We start from the raw sequence: 26,903 nt of genomic DNA, 5'->3' as shown, positions 1-26,903 counted from the left end.
AAACTATGGTAGTGAAATCTTCAGCAATAGAGATTAAAGAAAAGTAGATCATGAAATCAGAATTTCCACAGAGAAACAATATTTGCTTGCACAATCCCAGAGAAACATATCTTTCACATAATTTTAACAGGTTCTTGAAGATGTTCTTACATGCAGTACCTGAAAACTCAGTTTTAACCCATTATGATATCAAGAATAAACAATGACCTTTATATAAAAGACATACCTGGTACCTGTGACCCGCTTATAATTATCTTTGGAATATACTGCTAAGATGCTAACTCCAGAGCCAATGTTCACCAGGAGCAGAGGGTATGGATTTCTCAAATCAAATGGTAACTTCTGACATTTTTCGGAATCAGCAGGGTTTTCAAAGTAATAGCACTGTGACCGTCCATTGAATCCAACTGAGTCAATGTATAAAATTCCTTTTATTAAGCAATCTAGTTCATCAAGTTTGCAAAGCTGAAGATCACCTATCTGTAATGAAATAAAAATGTATTCAGATTTTTTAACAAGCCAAGCAGAAATAAAAACTCTGTTTAATAAGGCATTCCCCTCTACATAAGACAAACCATAAAAGTGCTCATGGATGTGTACTATTTGTGCTTGCTTTACAAAACAGATCTAGAGACAACAAACATAGGGATGGACTGACAAGACAGAATTCTGCTCCCACAGACCCAATACATTCAAACCACCGCAGCAGCTGGAGAAATGTGCCAAAACCCAAGCAGAAAACGAGATGTCTGCTTACGGGGACCATGAGGCAGAAGCACAGCTGAAGGCACAGCCCCATCAGAAAGCAGACTCTAAGAAGTCTAAATGATGCAAGGAGCTGGAAACACATGGCAGGAGCCACAAGGAATCCAACATCTACCTTCCAAAGACCATCTTCAAGGCTATAGAGCAGTATCAAAGTAGGCCACACTTTATTATTAATAATCTGCAGCCAAAGGACTGAAAGTATCCAATTAGAAAGTAAAATACTTCACTATTTAAACTGATTACAGCCTCAAGGGATGTGGGGAGTTTAGCAGAATCAAAATTTAAAACATTGTTATCAACTTAATTTCATTTAAATAATTAATAAAGGGATAATTAAATTATTATTCATATTACGGAACACTGTATAGCAATTAAGAATGAAGCGGATCTTTATACAAACATACATATATATCAATATATATACTTTTTTTTTTTTTTGGCCACGCCGCAAAGCATGCAGGATGTTACTTCCCCGACCAGGGATCGAACCCGTGCCCCCTACAGTGGGAGTGCAGTCTTCACCACTGGACCACCAGGGAAGTCCCGAGAATGAAGAGGATCTTTATTCAATTAAGAATTGAAGTGGGAAGAACTCCAAGACATGTTTTTAGTCAAAAAAAAAACAAAACAAGCTGAGAAATATTTTATACAACATGATCCAATTTGCCTTGCTTTAAAACCATATTTATATGCACGTGTATGTGTCATACACAGTCATGCACAGAAAAACTAAAAAGATACATGAACTTTTAACTGTGGTAACTTTGCAGAGATGATATAAAACAACTTTCACTTTTTACTCTATGAACTTCTAACCCATTTGAATGCTACCAGCATTATCTACCTACTCAATATATGTGACAAATACAAAGATGCCTCAAACCCCTAAAGCACCTATTTCTGTTTAAAACCAAGTTTAGCCCTGCAAGTCCTCCCCCTTTAATTCAACTCTCATTTGATTACATTATACTCAATTTACTTTGATCCAAAGGAGATGGAAGTTAATAGGTAACTTCATCTTAATCCTTAAGTAATCCCTAATTACGAATATTAAATTCTCCTCTGAGGAAACCCAAGCCCTTGAAAACGTTCATCACTGTCCTTATTTTATCTGCCCATGCCCTCCCTGCCACAATGAATTCAATTCTGATTTCCTGACACTTGAATCTCAAGTGCCAGCATTTTCATGTCAAAGCAAAATCATTTTACACTGGTAGCCTACTGGAATAAAAGTAGTTTTCTGCCATTGTATGTCAAACCAATACCTCCTTTTAATTCATGTTACCTGAAGTACCCTGCTGTGCTATTAATCCTAATGAATCCCAGCCTAATTGACAGTCAGATGACCAAATACGTAAGTTATTTCACTAACTCAAGTTACTCATAATGTATGTGTTGCACCCACAAGCAAACTCAATACAATGTGAGGAAATCTGATTCACATTAAAAAAGAAACAGGGTAAACTCCATATTTTTAAAAATACTTCACTGTGGTTTATTAGATAATAGTTACTCCAGATGCACAAACAGGATTTGTTAGGCATTTCATTTTCCCACAGTTTTCAAGGACAGCGCTGGTGCATACAGATGAGAAATCCCAACAGCCTAAGAGCCAATCCCTAAAGTCTAAAATCTACTCTGCACCTCTCCTTGGATTAGCACACAGCACACAACCTCCGGTAACAGCCCAAATGGTATTCAAACATGTTCCAAAGGCATCTCTACAGGGTCCCAGAAATCGAGAGGTTTTCTCCTCTACCTATCAGTTATAATCCAGAGTCCACTGTGACCGCAAAGGAGGGGGACCTCCTCTCCTCCTACCTTCCCGTTTACTCACAGGTAGGAAAGAAACCACTGTAAACCAACAACCAAGGAAAATTCAAGCAAAGAATGCAAAACCAGTTTTAAAATTCATGTCAATTCTATATTATGGTTATGGTCAGTTATGGGAGAAAGAAGATAGAGGACAAAGAAAGACAAAGTCACAAATCATACAATGACACGCAAGGCTGGGGGCAGGGAGAAAATGAAAAACAACATAGGCAAAGGCAGAATCTCTGTAATAACATTCTCATTGGTGGCATTAAAAACATGGTCACTGAAGATGACTACATCATCACTACTAGATGACTACTACCAGTGTAGTAAATCTACACTGCACTCTGAAGGTCAGAGCCTTGACCAATTCGCCTATCAATTCTCCCATCTACCCCCACATCCACCCTCAAATGACCTAGCCTCAAGGCCTTACACACAGTGTTCACTGAATGAAAACAAAATCAAGGGCCCACTGGCACTCCACCTACTATCCAGACTCCTGTTAACAAGTGTGCAGCTCAGGACACATCAAAAGGCATTTGGGGAGAGCAGACTCTGCTGTCAACCATCTCTGACTAACCCTGAGGCCTGAAAAACACTGCTTTGGACCAGAGTTCCTCATATTTCTAAATAGTAAAATTGCCAAGAAACAAATGAGGGGGATAAGAAAAATTATGTGGTAGATAACGTTGGAAACAATTTTATAACATGAAATGACATTAATTTTTTAAATTATTTTTCAATCACATTGTTCAAGACAATGATATTGTTCCTCACTGGTAGTTCCTTCCTGTGCTTATTACAGCTTTACTATTTTTTCATACTAAAAGAACAACAAAATGCTATGCTGTTAGTGCTTCTGATTCTCATCAACTCATCTGAATTGGGCAAAAAGTAAACTATACAACAATCTCTAGATGGCAACTCCTATCACTAATTGATATTTAATCTTAACTTGACTCAAGAAAATTCAAGTTCCATTAGAGATGGAAATGATTCCACCACTTGCTATTGGTATTATTTTTAACAATCAGATTACCATAAATTGTATATAAGCTAAAAAATGCATACTGTGAGAAAATCCTGCTCAAATTTGTACGCTCCACCTCCAGTGGCACAAAAGACAGTGTGGAGACTCGAGAAGTTTTTATCTCTGCCCATTTGAATAAAAGCAGGCATGTCATGAGTGGGAAAGCGTATAAAGTGCAGATTGCCTTTGCGTCCACACAGAGTCAGATCCTTCAGCTCCAGGTGCACGTCCCGAATACCCGTGGACCCATAAGCCACATTGGAGGTCAGGTACTTTCGAATGCTTTTAAGACTTTCCACTTCTTCCTCTTCTTCTTCAGCAGTGATGTCTTTGGGTTCAAAATAAACCAGCTTGACCAGGGTCCCACCAATATCCAAGCCAAACCAAGGAAAAACTAAATGGGGAAGGAAAAAAAAGTCAGAACAGCTTTTTTTCTGAAAACTAAATTTACACTCATTAGATTAACAATTTATTTCATACCTTGAGGTTTCCAAGAACTATATACACAAAAAGGGTTTTGGGAGAAGAAATATGATTCTGTCTAATCTGGAAACAAATCTTAAAAAAAGAATTACAAAGATCAAGAAGAAAAATATTACAACATTAAGCCAACACAATCCTCTTAGACAAGCCCAAACTGCACTGAGAAATATTAAAAAACAGCAAAATGACTACTCATTAACCTCAACTCTGAAAAAAAAGATTGAGAATGAAAATCTTCATCCTTGCCCTTGCCTTACAGAAATGTTGAGACTTTTCAGAGCTTTGGTTTAGTACCCAAACTAGGGCTAGAGGAAATTCCCAACCCTATGTAACATATAAGCTCCAGTGGTCAATTTCTCTCAAACCCTGGTATCAACCAATCCATCAGGTTTCAATGGCCATCAGTGGAACAGGTGTTTCAAAGTTAATACCCATTCCCCAAAAATCCATCCCAAAAAATCCATCCCAGGACTTCCCTGGCAGTCCAGTGGTTAAGACTCCTGCGCTTCCAATGCAGGGGACGCAGATTTGATTCCTGGTAGGGGAACTAGGATCCCGCATACTATGCGGAGGAGCTAAAAAAAAAAAAAAAAATCCATCCCAAAAAATGGCTTAAGGAGACTGGATCAACAAGATAAACTGCATTAGCCATACATGCCTTCTCCTCCCACCTTAAATCCTAGAAATGACTAAAGATATAAACTTACTGATTTTCTAAAATAATTCTGAGAAACAAGAAGTGATACCATCAGCAGAATGAAGTTGATAGAGGCAATAACTGTCCAGAACCCTGAAAAGAGAAATGCTATAAAAATTGGGAGCAGCTATGAAGGTGCGGGGAGCAGATGGGTGCTCCATCCAAGCTGTCGATGGGGTAGCTGCCATGGGGAAACAGAAGCAGGCTCTGGTGCAGTCATAGTGATATGGTGGGGAAATACACTTGGCACAACTGGACAGGCCAGACACTCCCCTCCCCCTCCTCCAAAGAGGCAAAGTCTTCACTGGGCACAGGCACTTGAGCCCAAGCATCAGTACACATCCACGTAGCTGCTGTTACCCAGAAGTGGGGAGCCCCCACATCTGGCCGTATTTCCCATCTCTCCCCTACAATCCATCCTGACAGACTGGTAAACAGACACTGCACCCACTGACAGGAGAATAGCAATCCTTAAACCAGAGATGATCACTTTATAAACCAGAATCACCAAAAGGGAAAAATCAACACCACAAAACCAAGAAGTTAACATCTAAGGAAAGAGTTGCAGGAACAAAGAGGAGGCTTTAAAAGAATCATAAATATCCTCCAAGGTAAAATGAGATTTCATCCATGTAAAATGAATAAGCTATTGTAAATCAACTATACTTCAATAAAAAAATTAATTTTAAAAATGAATAAGTTACCATAAAGAAAAATTAGAAATTAAGAAATGATTGCCAGCTGTGGTTGTGGCTGTTAAGAATCTACACATGTGACAAAATTATATAGAACTAAATACACACATACAAGAGTTTATGTAAAACTGGTTAAATCTAAACAAGGTCTGTGAACTGTATCAATGTTAATTTCCTAGTTGGGGGTTGTGGGACAAGCTTTCAAAACCAAAAAGAGCGGGGCAGGGGGTGGGGCGCAGGGGGGGGGAACACACCAATATACTTAACATAGGTGACTCTCAAAAACAGGCTGAGTGAAAAAAGCTTGGCACAAAAGGCTACATACTATATGAGTCCATTATATGAAACTCTAGAAAATGCAAGCTAATCATTTCTGTATCTGATAGCAGATCACTGGCTGGGGGAGTGAGAGAGGGAAGGACTATACAGGGGCAGGAGAAAACTTTCTGTAATAACCCAAATCTTAATTGTTGGGGGCAAGAGGGGAGCTTCATGGGTGTATATATCTGTCAAAATGTATGGAACTATACACTTTAAATGGATATATTTTATTGTATGTAAATTGTATCCAATAAAGACACTTTTACAATAGAAAAAAAGGAGAAATATTTATTTCCAAAATAAAGCTCCACAGATACATTTAATAACAAAATGGGCACAGAAAAAACAAATGGAAAACAAAACTAAGAAACTCTCCCAAAATGCCTCTTGAGTATGAAAGAAAGGTAGATATATAGAACACAGAACCAGAAAGTCCAACATCTGTGTTATATGAGTTCTAGAAATTTTCTGGGGGAGATAGGGGAAGACAGGAATAATTGGCTGCTTGAAATAAAATTAATAAGTGTAGAAAGGGGAGATGTATAGTCACATCCTATTGAAATTTCAGGAAATCCCTGAAAACTCCCAAAGGAAAAAAGTGAATTCCTACAAAGATACATAAATCACATAAAGGTAAAATTAGACTTTTCATCAGTAACACAGATGCTAGAAGACAACAGCGCACTGGCAAAGTTATGAGGAAAACAATTTGAAACTCGTATCCAGCCAAATCAGCTTTCAAATGGGAGTGCAAGAGAAAGACATTTCTACACATGAAAGAGCTCAACATTTACTATTCAAAGACCTTCTCTGAAATAATTAGTAGATGCACTCCAATATAATTTTTTAAAGCACCCAAGAAGATACGAGCTATATAAACAATGATAAGCACAGGAAGCAATACACGCTGACTTTTAGGAAAATAAGCAATCTGCAACTAAAATACTTACATGATTTCAACATAGGAAGTCGAAGAGGGAAGAGAAAGGAGAGGGAAGTCAAAGCAAGCAGCAGCTCTGTCTCGTTGGGGAACGGAAGATAAAGATTCTGATTATTTCTAAACAAGAATAAAGAAGTGATGGTTTAAATGCGTTAAAAATTTACTGGTTGGGGTTCCCTGGTGGCGCAGTAGTTAAGAATCCACCTGCCAATGCAGGGGACACGGGTTCGAGCCCTGGTCCAGGAAGATCCCACATGCTGCGGAGCAACTAAGCCCGTTTGCCACAACTACTGAGCCTGTGGTCTAGAGCCCGCGAGCCACAACTACTGAGCCCGTGTGCCACAACTACTGAAGCCCACGTGCCTAGAGCACATGCTGTGCAACAAAAGAAGTCACCACAATGAGAAGGCCGCACACCACAATGAAGAGTAGCCCCCGCTCGCTGCCACTAGAGAAAGCCCGTGCAGCTACAAAGACCCAGCACAGCCAAAAATAAATTTAAATAAATAAATTAAAAAAAAAAAATTTACAGGCAACTCCAAAAAAAGAGAAAATGAACATATGACCTTCAAACAACTAGGGGGAAAAAAATCAGTTCAAAAACAAAGAGGAGGGCTTCCCTGGTGGCACAGTGGTTGAGAGTCCGCCTGCCGATGCAGGGGACACGGGCTCGTGCCCCGGTCTGGGAAGATCCCACATGCCGCGGAGCGGCTGGGCCAGTGAGCCATGGCTGCTAAGCCTGCGCGTCCGGAGCCTGTGCTCCGCAACGGGAGAGGCCACAGGAGTGACAGGCCCGCATACTGGAAAACAGAAAAACAAAAAGAGGAAAAAAAGTATAGTAAATACAAAACAAAAAATGACAGGAATGAATGCAAACATATCAGTAATCACAGACACGTCAAATTTTTCTTCCAGACTGAAGAGAAAATTCAGCTATATGCTTATATAAAAAGATACATCTAAAACAAGATAATACAAGTAGACTGAAGGTAAATAAACGGTAAAACACCCACAATAGAGTCCCATCATAAAGAGGAGTTGGATTCTTTAAGATGAAAACGGCATTCAGTCAAAAATGAATAAATCAAAATCTTAAGCACCTCACTGGAGACTGACAAAACGGTTGACTTACATTTAGGAAACATGATATAGTAAAAGTCAAGCCTTATGTTTCAAGACCAATACTGCATTTATCAAGGGCTCACATTATAAGAGGTGCCCCTCCAAACAGTGATCTACCATCCCTAAGCTCGATCACAATTACTGGGTTGGCCAAAAAGTTCATTCAGGTTTCTGTAACATCTTACAAAAACCCGAACAAACTTTTTGGCCAAACCAATATATATTCACTGACTAAATCGGTGAGTAGTCACTGTCACCATGCTTTGCCACATTTATATAGTTGAATTTGGGTAAGCAAAACAAATGCCTGGACAATGTTACTCCACTTTATTAAGCAAATGTTAACAGAAAGCAAATACAATACTAGCAGACTGAAAAGAATTCAAACAAACAAAAAGCATTATAAGAGGACAAAAAAATTATGTCATGTGCATATAAAACTATAATTGATATGATCCTGATATATGCTTCAAAAAATATTAAAAACAAGGAGAAACTGACAAATCTACAAATCAGCAGAACCTCAAATTCCAAAGAACAAAACCAAACCACATTCACTTTCCACAATACCTCAAAATAAGAAATTAATCCAACAGACACAAGGAAATAAGTCTATCCACCTGGAAATCTTCAAACTCATTTCTATTAACTCCGAAACTGAAGATGAGATCAAAACAATTTATTTTTTAATGAATGACAATGAGAACACTATATAGCAAAAGGAATAGGATGTCTACCCAAGGTGGGACTCAAAGGGAAACTTCTAGCCTTAAATGTTTATCAAATGTATTCAAAAAGAAGGAAGCCTGAATAAAAGGGAACGTCACATACAATTTGAAATGCTAGAAAAATAAAGCAGACCCAAAATAAGCAGAAGGAAGTTATTAAAGATGAAAGCAAGATGTAAATGAAATTAGAAAAACATCATCATGAACAAAGCCAAAAGCTGATCAGTAAAATCAAGCTTTGAAAAAGCCATTAAAACAGACAAATTTCTGGTAAGTGTATCTAAGAAAAAGAAAGATGTAACTTTTCTCAAAAAAAAAAGATCAAAGAAGATGAACGTACACGACCAGAAACTACAAATAAGCCAAATTACAACTTTGTAACAGTGAATTTAAAATGTACACTAAACAGAGGATTAGCTAGAAAATAAAAAAGTGGCTCAAAATGAGGTAAAAAACACAAATCAAAAGCACTGAAAATTTTTAAAAAGAGGTCAAAGACCTACAACCCAAACAACAACAAAAAAGCACCAGGCCCTAATGGTTTCCAGGCAAACCATTAAGAGCTTCTAGGGCACAAAAAAATCTAGAAAGATTCCCAAGTCATGCTAATTTCATATCAAAAGTAGAAAAGAAGTGTCTCACAAAACAAATGCAAAAATATTAAATTATTAAACAACAGAATCCAACTGTGCAATAAAAATAATACACCATGGCCAACAGGGATTCTTTGGAATGCAAGGATGGTTTTCACATTAAAATTCCAATTAAGGAGGTTTGCTTACATTAGTTCACTGAAGGAGAAAAACCATGATTATCTCAATACACTCCAAAAAATAAAAATTAAGAGAATTAAGCCAACAAAATTAAAAAATCTTTTTTAATAACTGGACACACCAAAAAAGAATACAAATACCAATAGCTTTTCCTATGTTATAAGCAAAATCCAGCAAGAAAATGACGTGAAAAAAATGTCATGCATAACAAAAACCATAAAATATTTATAAATAAATCTAATACTAAATATCCATGATTGCTATTAAAATGGTGTACTGAAAGACATAATAGTGGGAAGATATATCATGTTCCAGGAAGGAAAACTAAATACTATTAAAGTGTCAATTCTCCCCCAAATTAATCTAACAATGTCAATGCAATTCTAAAAAGAACACTGTGGCTGACTCCCCAACAGCTATTCCACCTCAGTCAGAAAGAGAGCCCTGATTTTTTTTTTTTTAAAACACCAACAGAAACTCCATTTCCAGTGATGAGGGACTAACTCAACCTGGCGTGAGTCATGAAGTCTGGCCCCGACTGGAAGAATAAAAAGTTTCTTCACTAATGAAATCAACAGTGCTGGATATAACTGAAGTAAGGAGATTCAATTCCTATTTTCCTACTAACAGCGCCATTCTTTTAACCATCAACTTTAAGATGATGCCAACCTTGTGGAGAGCAAAGAAGAGACACAGCACTCTACCAACAAATATATCTAATCAACAGGATTGGAATCTGAAGTTTTGGACATATCTAAGACCAATGGAAGACTGTAATGCTTAAAACAAATTAAGCCTTACTCCCCTTTCCATAGATTAAAAAGTTGAAACATTAGTTTACGGCTATTATGTTTTAAATATGCATCTATTAACAGCCAAGCACTTTACTGCATGAGTTGATTTAATGTTTACAATAACCATGCACGGTAATCACCCCACTTTACAGATTAAGAAACTGAAGTGCAGGGACTTCCCTGGTGGTCCAGGGACTAAGGCTCCGCATTCCCAATGCCGGGGGCCCAGGTTCGATCCCTGGTCAGGGAATTAGATCCCACATGCCGCAACTAAGAGTTTGCATGCCGCAACTAAAGATCCCACAAGCCACAACTAAAAAAAAAAAAGATCCCGCATGCCACAACTAAGACCTGGCACAGCCAAATAAATATTTTTTAAAAAAAAAAGAATGAAAGAGGGCTTCCCTGGTGGCGCAGTGGTTGAGAGTCCGCCTGCCGATTCAGGGGACACGGGTTCGTGCCCCGGTCTGGGAAGATCCCACATGCCGCGGAGCGGCTGGACCCGTGAGCCATGGCCGCTAAGCCTGCACGTCTGGAGCCTGTGCTCCGCAACGGGAGAGACCACAACAGTGAGAGGCCCGCATACCGCAAAAAGAAAAAAGAATTAAAGAAAAAGAAACTTAAGTGCCAAAGAGCCCAAGGTCACAGTCAAGAAAAGGCAGAAGTGGGACTCAAACTCAGATTTCCTAAGTCCTTTTAAAAGTATCTTTTGGGCTTCCCTGGTGGCGCAGTGGTTGAGAGTCCGCCTGCTGATGCAGGGGACACGAGTTCGTGCCCCGGTCCAGGAAGATCCCACATGCCGCGGAGCGGCTGGGCCCGTGAGCCATGGCTGCTGAGCCTGCGCGTCCGGAGCCTGTGCTCTGCAACGGGAGAGGCCACAACAGTGAGAGGCCCGCGTACCGCAAAAAAAATAAAATAAATAAAAATAAAAGTATCTTAACCAGTATCTATACAAACTTAACAGCACAAAACACATATTCTTGGGTTAAATTTTCTTTTAAGTAAAAGTAGTTTAATAAAATTTACATACCTTAAATAAAGAGGACCAACAATATATAAGGAAAAATAAGGAGCCTAAGGCTGAAAGAGTAAATAGCCTTATTATATCCTTTAGTAGCTTCTGGATTTTTTCGTTAATCAAACATTTACATATCCAAGATCTGAGAGATAATGAAAGACACGGGAGGTCCATTAGATGCATGCTCTCTGATAATATCTCAGGCCATACAATTCTGTTATTTCTAAACATTCAGCCTATCAAAGGGGGTTTAGATTCCTATCAATAACTGACAGACTGCCCCATATACTATGACATGATGACTACTAGAATAAGCCTTCCAATTCTTATTCAAAATACTATGTGTGGCACTTCCCTGGTGGCGCAGTGTTAAGAATCCACCCACCAATACAGGGGACACAGGTTCGAACCCTGGTCCGGGAAGCCCACATGCCGCGGAGCAACTAAGCCTGTGCACCACAACTACTGAGCCTGCGCTCTTACCCCGCGTGCCACAACTACTGAAGCCCATGCTCAGCAACAAAAGAAACCACCGCAATGAGAAGCCCGTGCACCACAACGAAGAGTAGCCCCCGCTCGCCGCAACTAGAGAAAGCCTGCGCACAGCAACAAAGACCCAATGCAGCCAAAAATAAATAAATTAAAAAAAAAAAAAAAAAAAACACTGTGTTTCTGGCAGGAAAAGTCATGGAAAGTCAAGGAACTTTTGCTATGCCCTCACATTCCTATCTCACTAATAGAAGGCCTATTTTATCACTTCTGATTAGTGAGTCTTTCCATTAATTTTCACAGATATTTTAGTCTGTTTTCAGCCTTCAGCATATTTCCTGATATATTTCCTCTAAGGTACTCCACCTAGACAATGTACACTTGACTTAGGACACATTTCTAGAAAGAATTTAAACTTTCCCTCACAGATTTATGTAAAATCATCAATAGCACACTGTCTCATAATAGGTCTCAACAACTGAAATGCTTTCCAATGAGAAATATATGGTTTATAAAAGTGTACTCAATTTTCCAACATTATGAATATCTTTACACCAGACCACATGTGGTTAAAATACTGCAAACTCAAATCCCTAGACTGGTCTAGGCAGCGATCTTTGGCCTCATATTAAAAGACAGACCTCGGGACTTCCCTGGTGATCCAGTGGTTAAGACTCTGAGCTCCCAGTGCAGAGGGTCCGGGCTCAATCCCTGCTCAGGGAACTAGATCCCACGTGCCACAACTAAAAAGTCCGCATGCCGCAACTAAAAAGATCCTGCTCGCACGTGACACCAAAGATCCCACGTGCTGCAACTAAGAAAGACCCAGTGCAGCCAAATAAATAAATACTTTTTAAAAGACGGACCTCAATAAATATTCCCAAAATAGTTTAACTCAGGGACCAGATACTTATAAAATACTACCTACTATAAAACCAGCAGACTCAATAATAAATTTTACATCCAAGAAATATAAAGAGGGCTTCCCCGGTGGCGGAGTGGTTAAGGATCCGCCTGCCAATGCAGGGGACACAGGTGTGAGCCCTGGTCCTGGAAGATCCCACATGCCGCGGAGCAACTAAGCCCATGCGCTACAACTACTGAGCCCACGTGCTGCAACTACTGAAGCCTGCACGCCTAATGCCCATGTTCCGCAACAAGAGAAGCCACCACAGTGAGAATCCCACGCACCGCAACGAAAGAGTAGCCCCCACTCGCCGCAACTAGAGAAAGCCTGCGCACAGCAATAAAGACTGAACACAGCCATAAATAAATAAATAAAATTTATTTTTTAAGAAAAGAAATATAAACATACAAAACTTAATACGCTACTAAAAACTGCAAGATAGCTTTCACTTTCAGAAAGCAAACTTTAAGCCATTATAAAGGGTTTTCATATCCTAGTCCACCTTGCTGACAAAAATTGAAAAAGAATATTAACTGAGAAAGAACAGTGCCTGAAGATAAAGATACCACAAATTATGAACCTGAAAAGCGCTCCCAAGGTTATAAATTTAAGCCCAAGGAACCTCACTGCTCTTTTAAATAACCAGACAAAATAGCTATTCTGCTATATGACTGCCTGATAAGGTATTCTCAAACAACCTACAGGCTATTATCTTGGTCCTTATCTCTCCTTTTAACATGTGTTTAAGCAAAATATTTTTAATACCATACATCCCCCTTGCTAATGGTCTCCTCAGATATACAGAGGGCAGTGATGCCAACACTCAACAGTCATACTATCTAAATGCACAATTCATACATGAGCCCCTAAAATAACATACTTAATTTTACAAGCTGCATAATATTATTTTTAGGTTATGCTTAATGCTTTATATTCATTATTCATCAAAGAAGAGGAGCCGTGTTTACTTTTATTTCATTTAGGTTTAAAGTTGATAAAACAATAGGTTAAAAAGCACCCTCTCCTATTCTGTCCCTCAAAAATGGGCTACAAAGCAATAGAAATCTAACTTTTTTCTTGAGCTCCCAGTGGGCGGCCCTTCCTAATTCCCTAACTGAAGATGAAACACTGCACCTGATAAAAGGCAACCTCCCAGCACCAGTTCCATTCTGGCAACACTGATGCTGCCCCAAATACCAAGGAAAAGCTAAGCTAACTATTTTCTAGATTAGTATTATCAAGCTACAAACAAAAGCTTTATTTTCTAGACTAATGGAGGTTAAGGAAATTCCATGATTGGCATGAGTCCAAAATCAGCATGTCCCCAAGCTTTCCCTGGAGTGCTAAAATATGCTTGGGAGTCACCTTCAAAGATCCAGCTCATCCCCCGGCACTGCCATGAAGCACTGTGATCCCAGAGTTCCCACACCTCCTGCACATCTGGGGCCCTAGATTAAAATGTATGTTCTCTTGTTACATGTTACATGCATGTAATGTTCTCTTGTTACGTTTGTAAAAACTGTACATTTTACTGTATGTAATAATGCCTCAATAAAATTTTAAAAATTAAAACACATTTTTAGACCCCTCTGCAGATCTGAGGGTTTTCTTTTTTTAAGCTTCTGAGTGATGCCATGTGAGAACCACTACTCTGAACTACATCACATGTACCTTCCAAGATGTGGAAAGTCAAGAAACACCGGGTCTGAAGTCAGACACCTAGAATCAAAACACAGTTCCATTACTAACTCACTATATGCCCTTGGAGAAAGAGAAAATTTCACTGAGCCTGTTGCCTAATCTGGAAGCTGGGTATAACAAACACCCACCTCAGAGGATAACTGCAAGACTTAAATGTTTATGAAGTATTTGGCACAGTGTCTAACATGAACACGTAAGCATCATCGTTACCATCATTTTAAACCAATCTTTATTTGGTATTTCTCTCAGACCTATGAGACATACTCCAGCTAATCTAAAACTTTTGAAGAACTTCTTAGACACACATGCCTAGCCTCATCCCTAATGACTATGATGTGTTAAGTCTGAGGTGGGGACAGGTTTGGGAATCACACTGCTCTAGGGAACATGTGTGGCAGAACATGACTATAATCAGGGCCCACAATTCCTAAGATAAACTGAACAGCTCCTTCTAGTTTCCGATGACAACTAGTCTCCTACCTTAAGATAAGTAGTGTAATGATATCAGAATGAGGTTTTCTAACAAAAGAAAGGTGGCACCAACTCAACTCTCCTAATAAAAAATACAAAGATTAAATCTTTATTGAATTCCCTCAAAGTTAAGACCAAAGTATATTCTTTGGTCAATACACAATCAATACACTGCCTCTCCAACAGGTATACCCCTGGACAGTACAGAAAGAACAAATGGAAAGAAAACAATACCTTATTTATTTCTTTAGTTCTCATTATCTAAGAGATAGCTTTTCATGACTTTTATAAGGACTAATGAGTTTATTAAAGCTCTTAGAAGAGTACATGAAAAAAAAATTTTAAGAGTGCCTGACTGGTGGCAAACACCGAAATTACAATACTCAGAATCCTCATGGCCAGTGGTCACAAAGAGCTGGCTACATGGCTGTGATTCTTTTTGCTGAATCTCTGGAATTTACATCCATCTCTAATGAGGCAGTACAAAACCACGAAGGAACTAATGTTTTGCACTGCTTAAAAATCAAGTGCTTCTCAAAACAGGAACTAGGCTCTAAAAACGGTATACGTTGAGAGCAGATCATCTCTTTTCCAATTCTCTTTCAAGAACATAGGAAAAGACAAAAGAATTAAAACTCTCAAACTTTTCACAGCAAAATAGGGGTGTTTTTAATATTTAATCATCCAAATCATATAAAACTAAAGCAACTGGGTTGTTGGGCTGACGTCCAAGACTATCCAATAAAGACCTCACATCCGGGGGGGTGGGGTGGGGGGTTGTGATGAATTGGGCGATTGGGATTGACATGTATACACTGATGTGTATAAAACTGATGACCAATAAGGACCTGCTGTATAAAAAAATAAAGTAAAAAATAATAATAATTTTTAAAAACACGACCTCACACTCATCCTGCCACTTTCTCACTCCCATAATCTACATTTAAAACAAGCTGATTTCCTGAAATAGGAATCTGGCAACGACAAGAAAAAATATATATAGCCACATGTAAAATGTTATTATATCGTAAAACTCATATTAGAGTATCAAGACAGTGGATACTTTTAAGAGTTGCAATGGCTGTTTGAAGGAGGACCCAAACTGAAGACCTGTAAAGAGAAGAAAATATCTGGACTAGATCACAATGCAGAAAATAAAACCTGATAATAAAACCGATTCTCTGGGAAGAGCATGTGCAACCGCCAAGGCGAGAAGTCGTTTTCCCTCAAAAGAGAAAGGCTTAATGCCCAGAGTGCTACAGTACTGAATCGTGAGTATCAGCAAAGAGATGGAAAGAAAATAGAGGCGATAATCTGGGTGAGACAAGACCCGAATTCTCATGGGAAGAAAAGCAGACAAAGCTTAGTATACACAACACGGAATCCAGTTTTAGGCTTGCAGCAACTCAACCATTTTCCTTGAGCCCAAAATCTCCAGGTAAAAAGGATGTAACGTCTTGCAGCTCTCTGGAAATCCACGGAAAACAGACACTGGGGATTCAAACGACTTGAGGGGGGAGGGGAGGTGGTGAAAATGGGTCAAAAGAAGTCTTCCCGAGGAAAAAAATAATGCGATTCTCGGCCGAAGAATGCACAAGGAACTAAGAACCGGGAGGGAGAAAAGGTCCTGGGTACGGACGCTACACTCGGACAACCGAGAAGCAGACGCGCGAGGCCGGATGGGGCCGAACACGCAGCCTCCGGCGTTGGGGGACCCGAGGCCTCCAACCAGATGTCAGCCCAGCACCAACCTGGGACCACCGAGCGGGGGCACTGTCTCCGCGCGGGAAAAACGGCGACCGGGCCGGAAGGGGGCAGGGCGAAACGCGAGGGCGCCCCGCCGGGCACTTACGCGGCCGCTTCTTCCTGAGGCTTTCGACGCGCTGACGGGAGGCCGACGTAGCGCCGCTGTAAGAGCCGGGCCGGTCCCGCCTTACGCCCTCCGCCGAAGCCGAGGCCCCGACGGCGGGAGCCGACGCGCTGTTCGCCCGGCGCCGCAGTGGCTCCCGCCGCCGCCCATCGGGGCCGCCGGGCGCCGGCTCCCGGACCGACGAGGCGGAGACCCCCCAGTGGCGCTCCATGGGCGCGCCAAGCCGGCCCGCTCCCATCCGCAGGAGGAACCGCTGCCGACCGAGCCAGCCCCCAATGCCAGTGCCCTCGTCGCCTCCTCCACGGCAATCCAGCCAGAGCAGAAGAACACCCTCGGCAGGCCGCCTCTTCCGTTGCGCCAACACGCAGCAAGCCAATCCAAACAAGCTGGGGGCGGCCCGAAGGCCTCTTGTCCAATCGGCTGCCTGATTCGAGGCGGATCGACCGCGCCTCCGCCCAATGAAAGGCTCGGGGCGGGGCGGAGGACGGCAAGGGAGGGGATCCGGGCTGGGCAGAGGAGAAGGCGGTGTTGCTGAGCACAGAGTGATGGCGGCGCCGCCCAATAGACGCGTTGGTGGAGGGGTCTGCGCCCCCTTACACCGGGGTGCACAGGTAGGCGCTCCGGGCCCCAGAACTCTCCCGGGAGCCGCCTCGCGCCCCCGAGCCCCGCCGTGCTGCTGCGTCTCGTCGTCTCCCGGCTTGCGCCCTTCTCCAGCCCAGCGGTGTGCCGCAGGGTCTGGTCGCCAACCGTTGGCAAACAGAAGGGCTTGAACCGCGGCTGAATTTAGCCTTTGTCCCTCGACCTGATTCCACTACTGCCGTCAAGGCCACCAGTCCTCCGCGCTCTGTTTGACCGCCACCCCCTTCCCCAGCACTGCCACTGGCGTGTTTAGGCTAAGCCCCCTTCATTCCTCCTGCGTTAGACAGATGTTCCCAGTACGAGAACTAATGAAAGGACTGGGGTTGGTCTCCATGGCAACTGGAAGAAAGAGGTGGGTTATAAATCCTTTGCCACCCTCCTGTAGTGAAGGAGGGGGGTGTGGGAGCCAGGAAGTAGGGTTGGCTCTTGGAAGGAGAGTCTGGACCCCCTTTCTTTGTGGTGCAGTGGAGGACATAGAAGGATTTGGTGGCCGCCTCAGGGCCTGGGTTGTTGGGGATTTGGTCTGATTGGTTTTTTTTTAAATCATTGTTTTTTTGTTTTTTAAATCATTTTATCACCTTCTTTTTGCGGGTGAGAACATGGTCACCTCCAGCCCTGAGATACTGACCAAAGGTCCATCCAAGCGTCTCTTCTCCCATAGGTTGCCCATGCCTGGAATGACCCGTGGCTCTGTACCCCCAAGGCACTCCCTCATTCTGTCAAGTTGAACGGGATTGTGGGTTTATCTTGCTAGCAAATTATTTCATAAGTGCCTCCCCTGAGAGACTGTAATGCCCCTTATGTTCTTCATCTTTCCTGTAATGACTGCTAGTAGCAGGGTGAACAAGAAATATGAGCTTCTCTCTTGCTTATTGAATACAATTGCCATGCTCACTCAAAACTAGCTCCCTGGGACTTCCCTGGTGGCACAGTGGTTAGGAATCCACCTGCCAATGCAGGGCACACAGGTTCGATGCCTGGTCCGGGAAGATGCCACATGTCGTGGAGCAACTCAGCCTGTGCGCCACAACTACTGAGCCTGCGCTCTAGAGCCCGCGAGCCACAACTAGTGAAGCCCACACACCTAGAGCCCGTGCTCCGCAACAAGAGAAGCCACCGCACTGAGAAGCCCACACACTGCAACGAAGAGTAGCCCCCTCTCAGCGCAACTAGAGAAAGCCCGTGCGCAGGAACGGTAGGATTAACTCTGGAAACCCTATTTCCTAACTCTGGAAATTCCGTCTCCTGCAGGAAGCCACCCCAGAGGGATCCTACAAAAACCAAGAAAACGTATAGCTACTCTTCTAAATCTCAGTGCCCAGCATTGCCTACGTTTCTGCCTCCCCCAGCAACAACAAAAAAAAAACGGTTCTCCTTGACCTGAGGAAACTTCCATCCAGGTCTGTGAGCTGCAATAGATCATCCTGAAGAATCAAGAATCATCATCACCTGAGACTGCCAAGACGAATCCCAACATCAAAACAACACTTGAGGGCTTCCCTGGTGACGCAGTGGTTGAGGGTCCGCCTGCCTGATGCAGGGGATACAGGTTCGTGCCCCGGTCCGGGAAGATCCTACAGGCCGCGGAGTGGCTAGGCCCGTGAGCCATGGCCACTGAGCCTGCGCGTCCGGAGCCTGTGCCCCGCAACGGGAGAGGCCACAACAGTGAGAGGCCCGCGTACCGCAAAAAAAAAACCAAAAAACAAAAAAGCACTTGAAGCTTGTGTACCTTTTCTTTCTTTACTGTGTATAGTGTCTTTTATCTTTTTAAAATTTATTTATTTATTTTTGGCTCCGTTGGGTCTTCGTTGCTGCACGCGGGCTTTCTCTAGTTGCGGCAAGCGGGGTCTACTCTTCGTCGCAGTGCACGGGCTTCTCAGTGCGGTGGCTTCTCTTGTTGCAGAGCACGGGCTCTAGGTGCGCGGGCTTCAGGAGTTGTGGCTCGCGGGCTCTAGAGCGCAGGCTCAGTAGTTGTGGCACACGGGCTTAGTTGCTCCACGGCATATGGGATCTTCCCAGAGTGGGGCTCGAACCCATGTCCCCTGCATTGGCAGCTGGATTCTTAACAATTGCACCACCAGGGAAGCCCAGAAAATAAATTTTTTAAGAGAAAAATGTATCATGGATTTACACTAATTTCCATTCATTTTTAAGGTTACAGAGTTTTTACTTAGCTTCTTTTATCTTAACCTGAAAATCTAAGGACTTCACAACATTCACTACTTATTTGCTTTATCATTAAATATATAGATAATAGTTTCAGAATAAAAATATCAGTATTACCAATGATGTGATTATTAAACACTGTTTAAGATTTTTCTGCCGTTCTTTTTTGTCCTTAGGATACGTTGCACTAGGGATGAAAAATCAAATTGTGCTTTAAAGTCATTTGAAATAATTTCTTTCTGTGTAGTTCAGCCAACAACTCAATACAGAATTGAGTCCTTTTTTTTCCATTTTGATTCAATTTTTAGAGATTTAAATTTTTTCTTGCTTTTTCTAATGAAAGAAGCTACCATGTTGTGTGCTGCCCTATGAAGCAACCCATGTGGCAAGGGACTGAAGGCAGCCTCTGGCCAACAGCCAACAAGGAAGTGCAGCCCGCAGAGCAACATTTCAATGAGGAACTGAGACTTCCCTGGTTGTGCAGTGGTTAAGACTCTGCACTCCCAATGCAGGGGGCCCAGGTTCAATCCCTGGTCAGGGAACTAGATCCCTCATGCCACAACAAAGAGCCCGTATGCTGCACTAAAGATCCCGCACGCGGCAATGAAGATCCCACGTGCCGCAACTAAGACCTGGCAAAGCCAAATAAATTTAAAAAAAAAAAGTGAGGAACTAAATCCTGCAAGAACCATGTGAGTGAGCTTGGAAGTGAATCCTCCCCAAACTGCAGCCCTGGCCAACACCTTGATTGCAGCCTTGTGAGAGACCCTGAGCCAGAGGACGCAGCAAACCTGCACCTGAAATCTTAACCCACAGAAACTGAGATACTAAATGTGTTGTTTTAAGCTATTAAGTTTTGGAATAATTTCTCATGCAGCATTAGTTAATGGATCACCTCCATAGGGGCTGTGTTATATATACTCTTAACTGTTGGATGACTGCAGGGAAAGTAGAATGCTGATTAATCAGTTAATGATGAGGTCAACTGATGAGATCAGTTGACCAATGGTCTTGAGTAGAATTGTGTGGGGCTCTGGCTTTGCCCTGTTCTCCATTTCATTAGTGATTTGGTGGCTCATCCTGCACATGTTGGGGAAAAATCCAGAGCCAGAGGATCCTCAACCAACTGAAACAATGACCAAGTTGTTTGGATTGTTGCATGAACTAAATTCAATTCAACAAAGACCCATTAAGCTTGGCAACAATAGTTTGTGGAGCAATACAGGGGGCTGTAGAGAAGGCCCTGCACCCCACTGCTATGAAATGGACCCGAGAGAGCATCCCCAGCCCCAGGCCAAGGGTGGGATTAAGTCAGGGCTATCAAATGGCACAGAAGTACATAGAGAGAGGCAAGGAATGATGTCTATCAACCCCCCTAAAAAGGAAACAGGATTGCAAGGGATTAAAGGACATTATCAATTGTTGCTCTTTCTCTTTAGTCAAAAAAGTCTGCTTAAAAATGCAGTGACTAGGGCTTCCCTGGTGGCGCAGTGGTTGAGAGTCCGCCTGCCGATGCAGGGGACACGGGTTCATGCCCCTGTCCGGGAAGATCCCACATGCCGCGGAGCGGCTAGGCCCGTGAGCCATGGCCACTGAGCCTGTGCGTCCAGAGCCTGTGCTCCGCAACGGGAGAGGCCACAACAGTGAGAGGCCCGCGTACCGCAAAAAAAAAAATTTTTAATGCAGTGACTCAATGAGTCAGCACCTGCTTTTAACAAGATCCCCAAGAGGATTTGTATCTCTACTGAAGTTGGAGACACTCTGGACTATATAACTCTGTATAGTTTGAAATTTTTTTTAATTTCACTTTTTTATTGAAATATACTTGATTTACAATGTTGTGTTAATTTCTGCTGTACAGCAAAGTGACTCAGTTATACGTACATTCTTTTTTATATTCTTTTCCATTATGGTTTATCCCAGGATATTGAATATAGTTCCCTGTGCTATACAGTAGGACCTTGTTGTTTATCCATTCTATATGTAATAGTTTGCATCTACTAACCCCAAACTCCCAGTCCACCCCTCTGCCACCTGCCCTCCCCCTTGGAGGACAAGTCTATTCTCTTGAGTCTGTTTCATATATAGGTTCATTTGTGCCCTATTTTAGATTCAACATATAAGTGATATCATATGGTATTTGTTCTTCTTCTGATTTACTTCACTTAGTATGATAATCTCTAGTTGTGGTATTTTATTTATTCTTTTTTAAAATTTATTTATTTATTTATTTTGGCCTCGCTGTGCAGCTTTTGGGATCTCAGTTCCCTAACCAGGGACTGAACCCAGGCCATGGCAGTGAAAGCCTGGGATCCTAACCACTTGACCACCAGGGAACTCCTGGTGGAATTTTAACTTTTTACAGCAAGCAGATATTCGTGTATTACCTGTGTAATTAAAAGATGATTTAAAGAGACTAGATTATAAGGAAGGTGAAAATTCTGAAGGGAGACTGACCCCCTGGACTGGGACTCCTGGAAGGAAGGAGTCCACTGAGCCAGGCCAGAAGGTGACAGCCAGCCACATGTGGAGAACTGAGGAGCTTGTCTCTGAGTAGAGACTCCTGAAAGTGAAGGTGGGAGTAAAAAGGGGGAGGGGTCCTGAACAAGCTCCCCAGATTGAAAGTTCTATTTACATTCACTGCAGGAGCCTCACTTCAAGCAGATATCTGGCCAGGGTAGATCCTCAGAACTGTGGGCTGAATAAAAGAAATGTTAAAGGATCTTAAGTTCTAGAAGTAATAATAGCAGAATTACTGGAAACGTGAGTCCATGGGCTCACAATTCTAACGACATCGTCCTGATAGCAAGTAGTGAAAAAAGCAATTCTTTCAGCAGTTACCACAGTTTCTCTCTTTCCCAATTCCTTTGGACAGATCTCCTGCAAGAAGCTGATTTCCAACTGCATGTGATAATGAAAGGATTTTTCTTTCTTCTTATGTTAAGTACAAGCAAACTGATGAAATAGGAGACAGCATCTGATTGCTAGGAAATCAGCGATTCAGACAGTATGGCAGTGGCACTTGGGGATGGGGAAGGACAGAGGAGGGGAGGAAGCTGGTACAGCCAGTCCATGCCAAGGACACTCAAGGGCTGATGGGACTGAGCTCTGGAGGAGGAAGGATTTGACATCACCTGGTCCAGCCTCATGGTTTATGGGTCCAGGAAGGAAAGGGACGCCAGGAGCTGGCTGTGGACCCAGGACTAGAACCCAGGGCTACTTCCCTTCTTCATCTTTCTCACTGTTCCCATTTTCTCTCCCCACCTCCACCTTTCTGGCTGCTGCCCACCCCGTCCCCCCAGGTCCCTTCTGTCTTTGAAGTACCCTTTTCAGCATGTATATTTTACTTCAATAAAAAGCTGTGGGGTTGAGGGGGTATTTTTCTTTTATTGCTGTTTTTATAGAAACAGCATTGAGTAAGTAGAAGGAAGATATTCAGTGTAAGTTGTTTGTGTGGTTTTTTTTTATTATTTTTGGCTGTGTTGAGTCTTCATTGCTGCACTCAGCCTTTCTCTAGTTGCGGCAAGTGGGGACTACTCTTTGTTGCAGTGCGTGGGCTTCTCATTGCGGTTGCTTCTCTTGTTGCGGAGCACAGGCTCGGCGCACGGGCTTCAGTAGCTGTGGCGTGTGGGCTTCCATAGTTGTGGCTTGTGGGCTCTAGAGCGCAGGCTCAGTAGTTGTGGCACATGGGCTTAGTTGCTCCCCAGCATGTGGGATCTTCCCGGACTAGGGCTCGAACCCATGTCCCCTGCATTGGCAGGTGGATTCTTAACCACTGCGCCACCAGGGAAGCCCCCAGTGTAAGTTTTTTAAATGCAGGCAGGAAGGTGAGAATTTACTCTGAAGAATTTGAGGTAAGCCATGAGAATTTAGAAAGACTAATAAGTGAGAGGGATCTATTCAAAAAAGCTTCCAAAAGGAGCTGGGCTTTAAGCCAGGCCTTAAAAAAACTTTAGTGGGTGCAGTAGCTAAGCCATGACTTGCAGCAGAGCCCTCTAGCCGTTGGCCTTATCCTTACAGGCAGCACCACTGACCCCAGGGAGGGATAGGGAGCTGGATGAAGCATGTATGTGCCCACTCCCATCCCATTCCGGCAGTGGAGACCCCTCGCAGAGCCCATATCCTTCCCTCTGAGAGACTGAATATACAAAAGGACAGTGGCCAGACCATATATGACAATAGAACTCTCTGCAGTAACCAGCCTGGAAAGCCAAACCACAGCCTCTGCAGCAGTCATCCAGAATGATCAGGTCTTGGTTAATGTGTGCCAGCTTCTTCCCAATCCCCAACCACCTCTTCCCTCTCTTCCATCTCGGGACCAACCAGAGAAAGTCAAATATGTTCCCCAACCAATCACATAAGGTGCCCCTCTTCTAGTTAGCCAGCCTCCAGTGTCCCAGGCAAACAACCTCCAATCACAGCACATCTGAAGCCTTCCCTTTCTTTTATTCACCACAGTGGTTTCCCAGTCCCTGCCTGCCTTTGATACCCTCCTGACCAAATGCAAGTGACAGTGGCTGCTCTTACAAGCTCAGAATGAACAGCCTATGTTTGTTCTCATTTGGGTGACCTTGGTTTATCTCCATATCTCTAAAGCGATTCTGTACACAAACTGAACGTACTCATGAAACCAACACCCAAATCAAAGGTAACCATGCCGACTTTCAATGCCATAGATCAATTTTGCTTATTTCTGTACTTTTTGTATGAATAGAATCACCCAGTAAACACTTTTGTGTGTGTACTTTTTTTTTTTTTTTGCGGTACGCGGGCCTCTCACTGTTGTGGCCTCTCCCATTGCGGAGCACAGGCTCCGGACGCGCAGGCTCAGCGGCCATGGCTCACGGGCCCAGCCGCTCCGCGGCATGTGGGATCTTCCCAGACCGGGGCACGAACCCATGTCCCCTGCATCAGCAGGCGGACTCTAAACCACTGCGCCACCAGTGAAGCCCTCTACTGACTTCTTTTTCTCAACATCATGTCTGTGCAATATATCCACATTGAGTGTAGCAATATTTTCATTCGTATTCATTGTTGTGCACTAGTATTCTACTGTATGACTTTACCCCAACATATATATATATATATATATATATATATATATATCCATTCTACTGTGGATAGACCTTTGGGTTGCTTCCAGTTTGGGGCTATTTTGAACAGTGCAGTTAGAAATATTCTTGCACATATCTTGGTAGACATGAGCTCTTGTTTCTGTCATGTACATACCCAGGAGTGGAATTGCTGGGTCATAGGTTATGCATGTGTTCAGCTTTAGTAGATACTGCCTATTTTCCAACAGGATTTTACTAACTTACATTACCCCTAAAGTTTGAGAGTTTCAGTTGCTCTATATTTCCATCAACATTTGATCTTGTCAGACACTTTCATTTTAGCCGTCCTGATAGGTGTCTTTGTAAATTTATACTTAATATTTTTCTTGTTCCCTAGAGGTTCTAAGTTTTACTGTTTTCCTGGATTTCATTGTTATAATTGTTAATAGTACATGACTGATCAAAACAACACTTTTCTCTCCTCCCCCCCACCCCTGCCCTTGCTTTTAGACACTCCTTTAGACCACTCACAATTATATTGGAGACAGTGGGTGATAGAAGGGGGCACTTAAGGTGGGCTTTTTGCATTATTATTGTGTCTCTCCAAGGCCTGTCCCCATACTCTGCACTCAGTAGGAGCAAAATAAATATCTGTTGTATAAATACGTGAAATAAATGACATGAAAGCCTATATGTCTCCACCATACTTTGTGAGTCATCCCCGACCACTGGAGTGTATGCAGGTGTCTTACTCATTTTAGGCCTTAGACCTGGCACAGGGGAATCCTTTAACAAACAATATCTGCTAAACCAAACTGACCTCCAGCTGCCTCACCTCATTCAGCCTCAGGCCATTGAGCCTGGGCACATACAAGATGATTATATTCATATTGTCACAGCATCCCTGAGACTATATTAATTATATATTGCACATCATTACACTATTATAGCAGGTGCCAGATCTTGGCACACCGGTCAGAGATGTGATGGTGTGAAATCTTACTTTAAATGGGGTCCCAGGCTCCAGACACCTGATCAGTTGTGGGTCATGGGCATGGAGAACATCCAACTCTGGGGCCCACAGGCCAGAGTCTTCCCTTGCATTGTCCCCTCTGGTCCTTTGTCCCTCCCAGTCTTGCAGATCAGCTGTAAATTGGGTGATACTTGTATCCGTTTCATAGGGTCATTGTGAGGATTAAACAAGTTAATACATGTAAGGCACCTAGCCCAGCACCTGGTATGCAAAAAGGTATGGGGTAAGTGGTAGCACTTTTTATTATTGCTGTTATTAACAGCAGCAGCAGCAGGGATGAGGAGTGCTGAGTGACCATGCCCTGCACCAAGTGTGAACTTCATGGCCCTGGGCTACATGGAAAAGAGCAGAAAGGGGAACATGTGATTTTTATCCATAAAGAGCTATCACTTCCAGCACAGACTAGCCCAGGGACCCTGAACACTACTCTCCCTGAAGGTGGGGGTGGAGGTGTTCCTTGGCCGTCAGCTTCACGATAGTGCATTGGTAGAAAGCAAGGGACCTCAAGGCTTGAATGACTCCATTTCTAAGGAGACTCCTATAAGAGCAGGACACATGCTGTGAAGTTTGAATCTGGCCAAGAATGGGAATTTCTGCCTGCTGGAAGGGCTTTGTCAGAGCCTAAAGGAGACTCCTCGTGCAATGGGGCAAACTGCCACTGGACACACCCGTCAATCGTCACCTCTCTGGGACAGAAGCAGTAGCCAGATACTTCCAAGGAGCTTGTCAGTGAAGGAACCTCCTCTGGTTCTCTCCTCCTAAGACGGAACCAGTGCTACTCACGCTTTGAACTGGTTCAAGAGGGATGTCACCCACTGAGGCCAAGAAACCAAGAGGGGAATGCCTTGGAAGAAAAAAGAGGGCCTTTGCCACAGAATCCTCCTGTCCCAAGTCTTTCCCTTGACTTTCTGAACTCTTCACTTTCTGACTTACAAAAAGAACCTGTACAGAAAAGGGGGAATCAGGCAGGGATGAACAAGACTATCCATGAGTCCATAATTATTGAAGGTGTGTAAAGGGCACGTGGAGGGGAGAGGTAATTATTCTAGTTTCTGTACTTCAGTGTGTGCTTAAAAGCTTTCCATAAAAAAGAAGCTATGAATAATCCATGGCCTGAAAGAGTAAAGGGCATCTTGCTGATCTTTTTTTTTTTTTTTTTTTTTCTGTACGCGGGCCTCTCACTGTTGTGGCCTCTCCTGTTGCGGAGCACAGGCTCCGGACGCGCAGGCCCCGTGGCCATGGCTCACGGGCCCAGCCGCTCCGCGGCATGTGGGATCTTCCCGGTTCGGGGCACGAACCCGTGTCCCCTGCATCGGCAGGTGGACTCCCAACCACTGCGCCACCAGGGAAGCCCTCTTGCTGATCTTTGACTAGAAATTCTCCCAA

At 42.9% G+C, this 26,903-nt stretch overlaps 1 protein-coding gene and 1 long non-coding RNA gene across 4 annotated transcripts in view; one reads left to right on the top strand and one right to left on the bottom strand.

The window, feature by feature from the left end:
* PANK2 (pantothenate kinase 2) overlaps positions 1–17,219 on the bottom strand; it is a 28,063-nt gene extending 10,844 nt beyond the window's left edge. The window contains exons 1-3 of one of the 3 annotated variants that reach the window (XM_027078836.1): positions 16,608–17,219; positions 3,658–4,010; positions 227–480 (exon numbers count right to left, since the gene is read on the bottom strand). In XM_027078836.1, coding sequence (XP_026934637.1) covers positions 227–480; positions 3,658–4,010; positions 16,608–16,863 — 863 coding nt within the window. In that variant the 5' untranslated portion in view covers positions 16,864–17,219. Of the gene's footprint in view, positions 1–226; positions 481–3,657; positions 4,011–4,096; positions 6,066–16,607 lie in introns of those variants that run through there. The other 2 variants (XM_027078835.1, XM_027078837.1) reach the window with 2 other exon arrangements.
* On the top strand, positions 16,867–18,619 carry LOC113605457 (uncharacterized). The gene is made up of 2 exons (XR_003427225.1): positions 16,867–17,236; positions 18,516–18,619. It is a non-coding gene; the product is annotated as an uncharacterized LOC113605457 (long non-coding RNA).
* Positions 18,620–26,903: the final 8,284 nt, after the last annotated feature.

This window comes from Aethalodelphis obliquidens, unplaced genomic scaffold (assembly GCF_003676395.1).
Source record: "Aethalodelphis obliquidens isolate GAN/ISIS:26980383/991018 unplaced genomic scaffold, ASM367639v1 scaffold42, whole genome shotgun sequence".
NCBI lineage: Eukaryota > Metazoa > Chordata > Mammalia > Artiodactyla > Delphinidae > Aethalodelphis > Aethalodelphis obliquidens.
The sequence above is the reverse complement of the archived record's forward strand: the minus strand, read 5'-3'. Positions and strand labels throughout refer to the sequence as shown.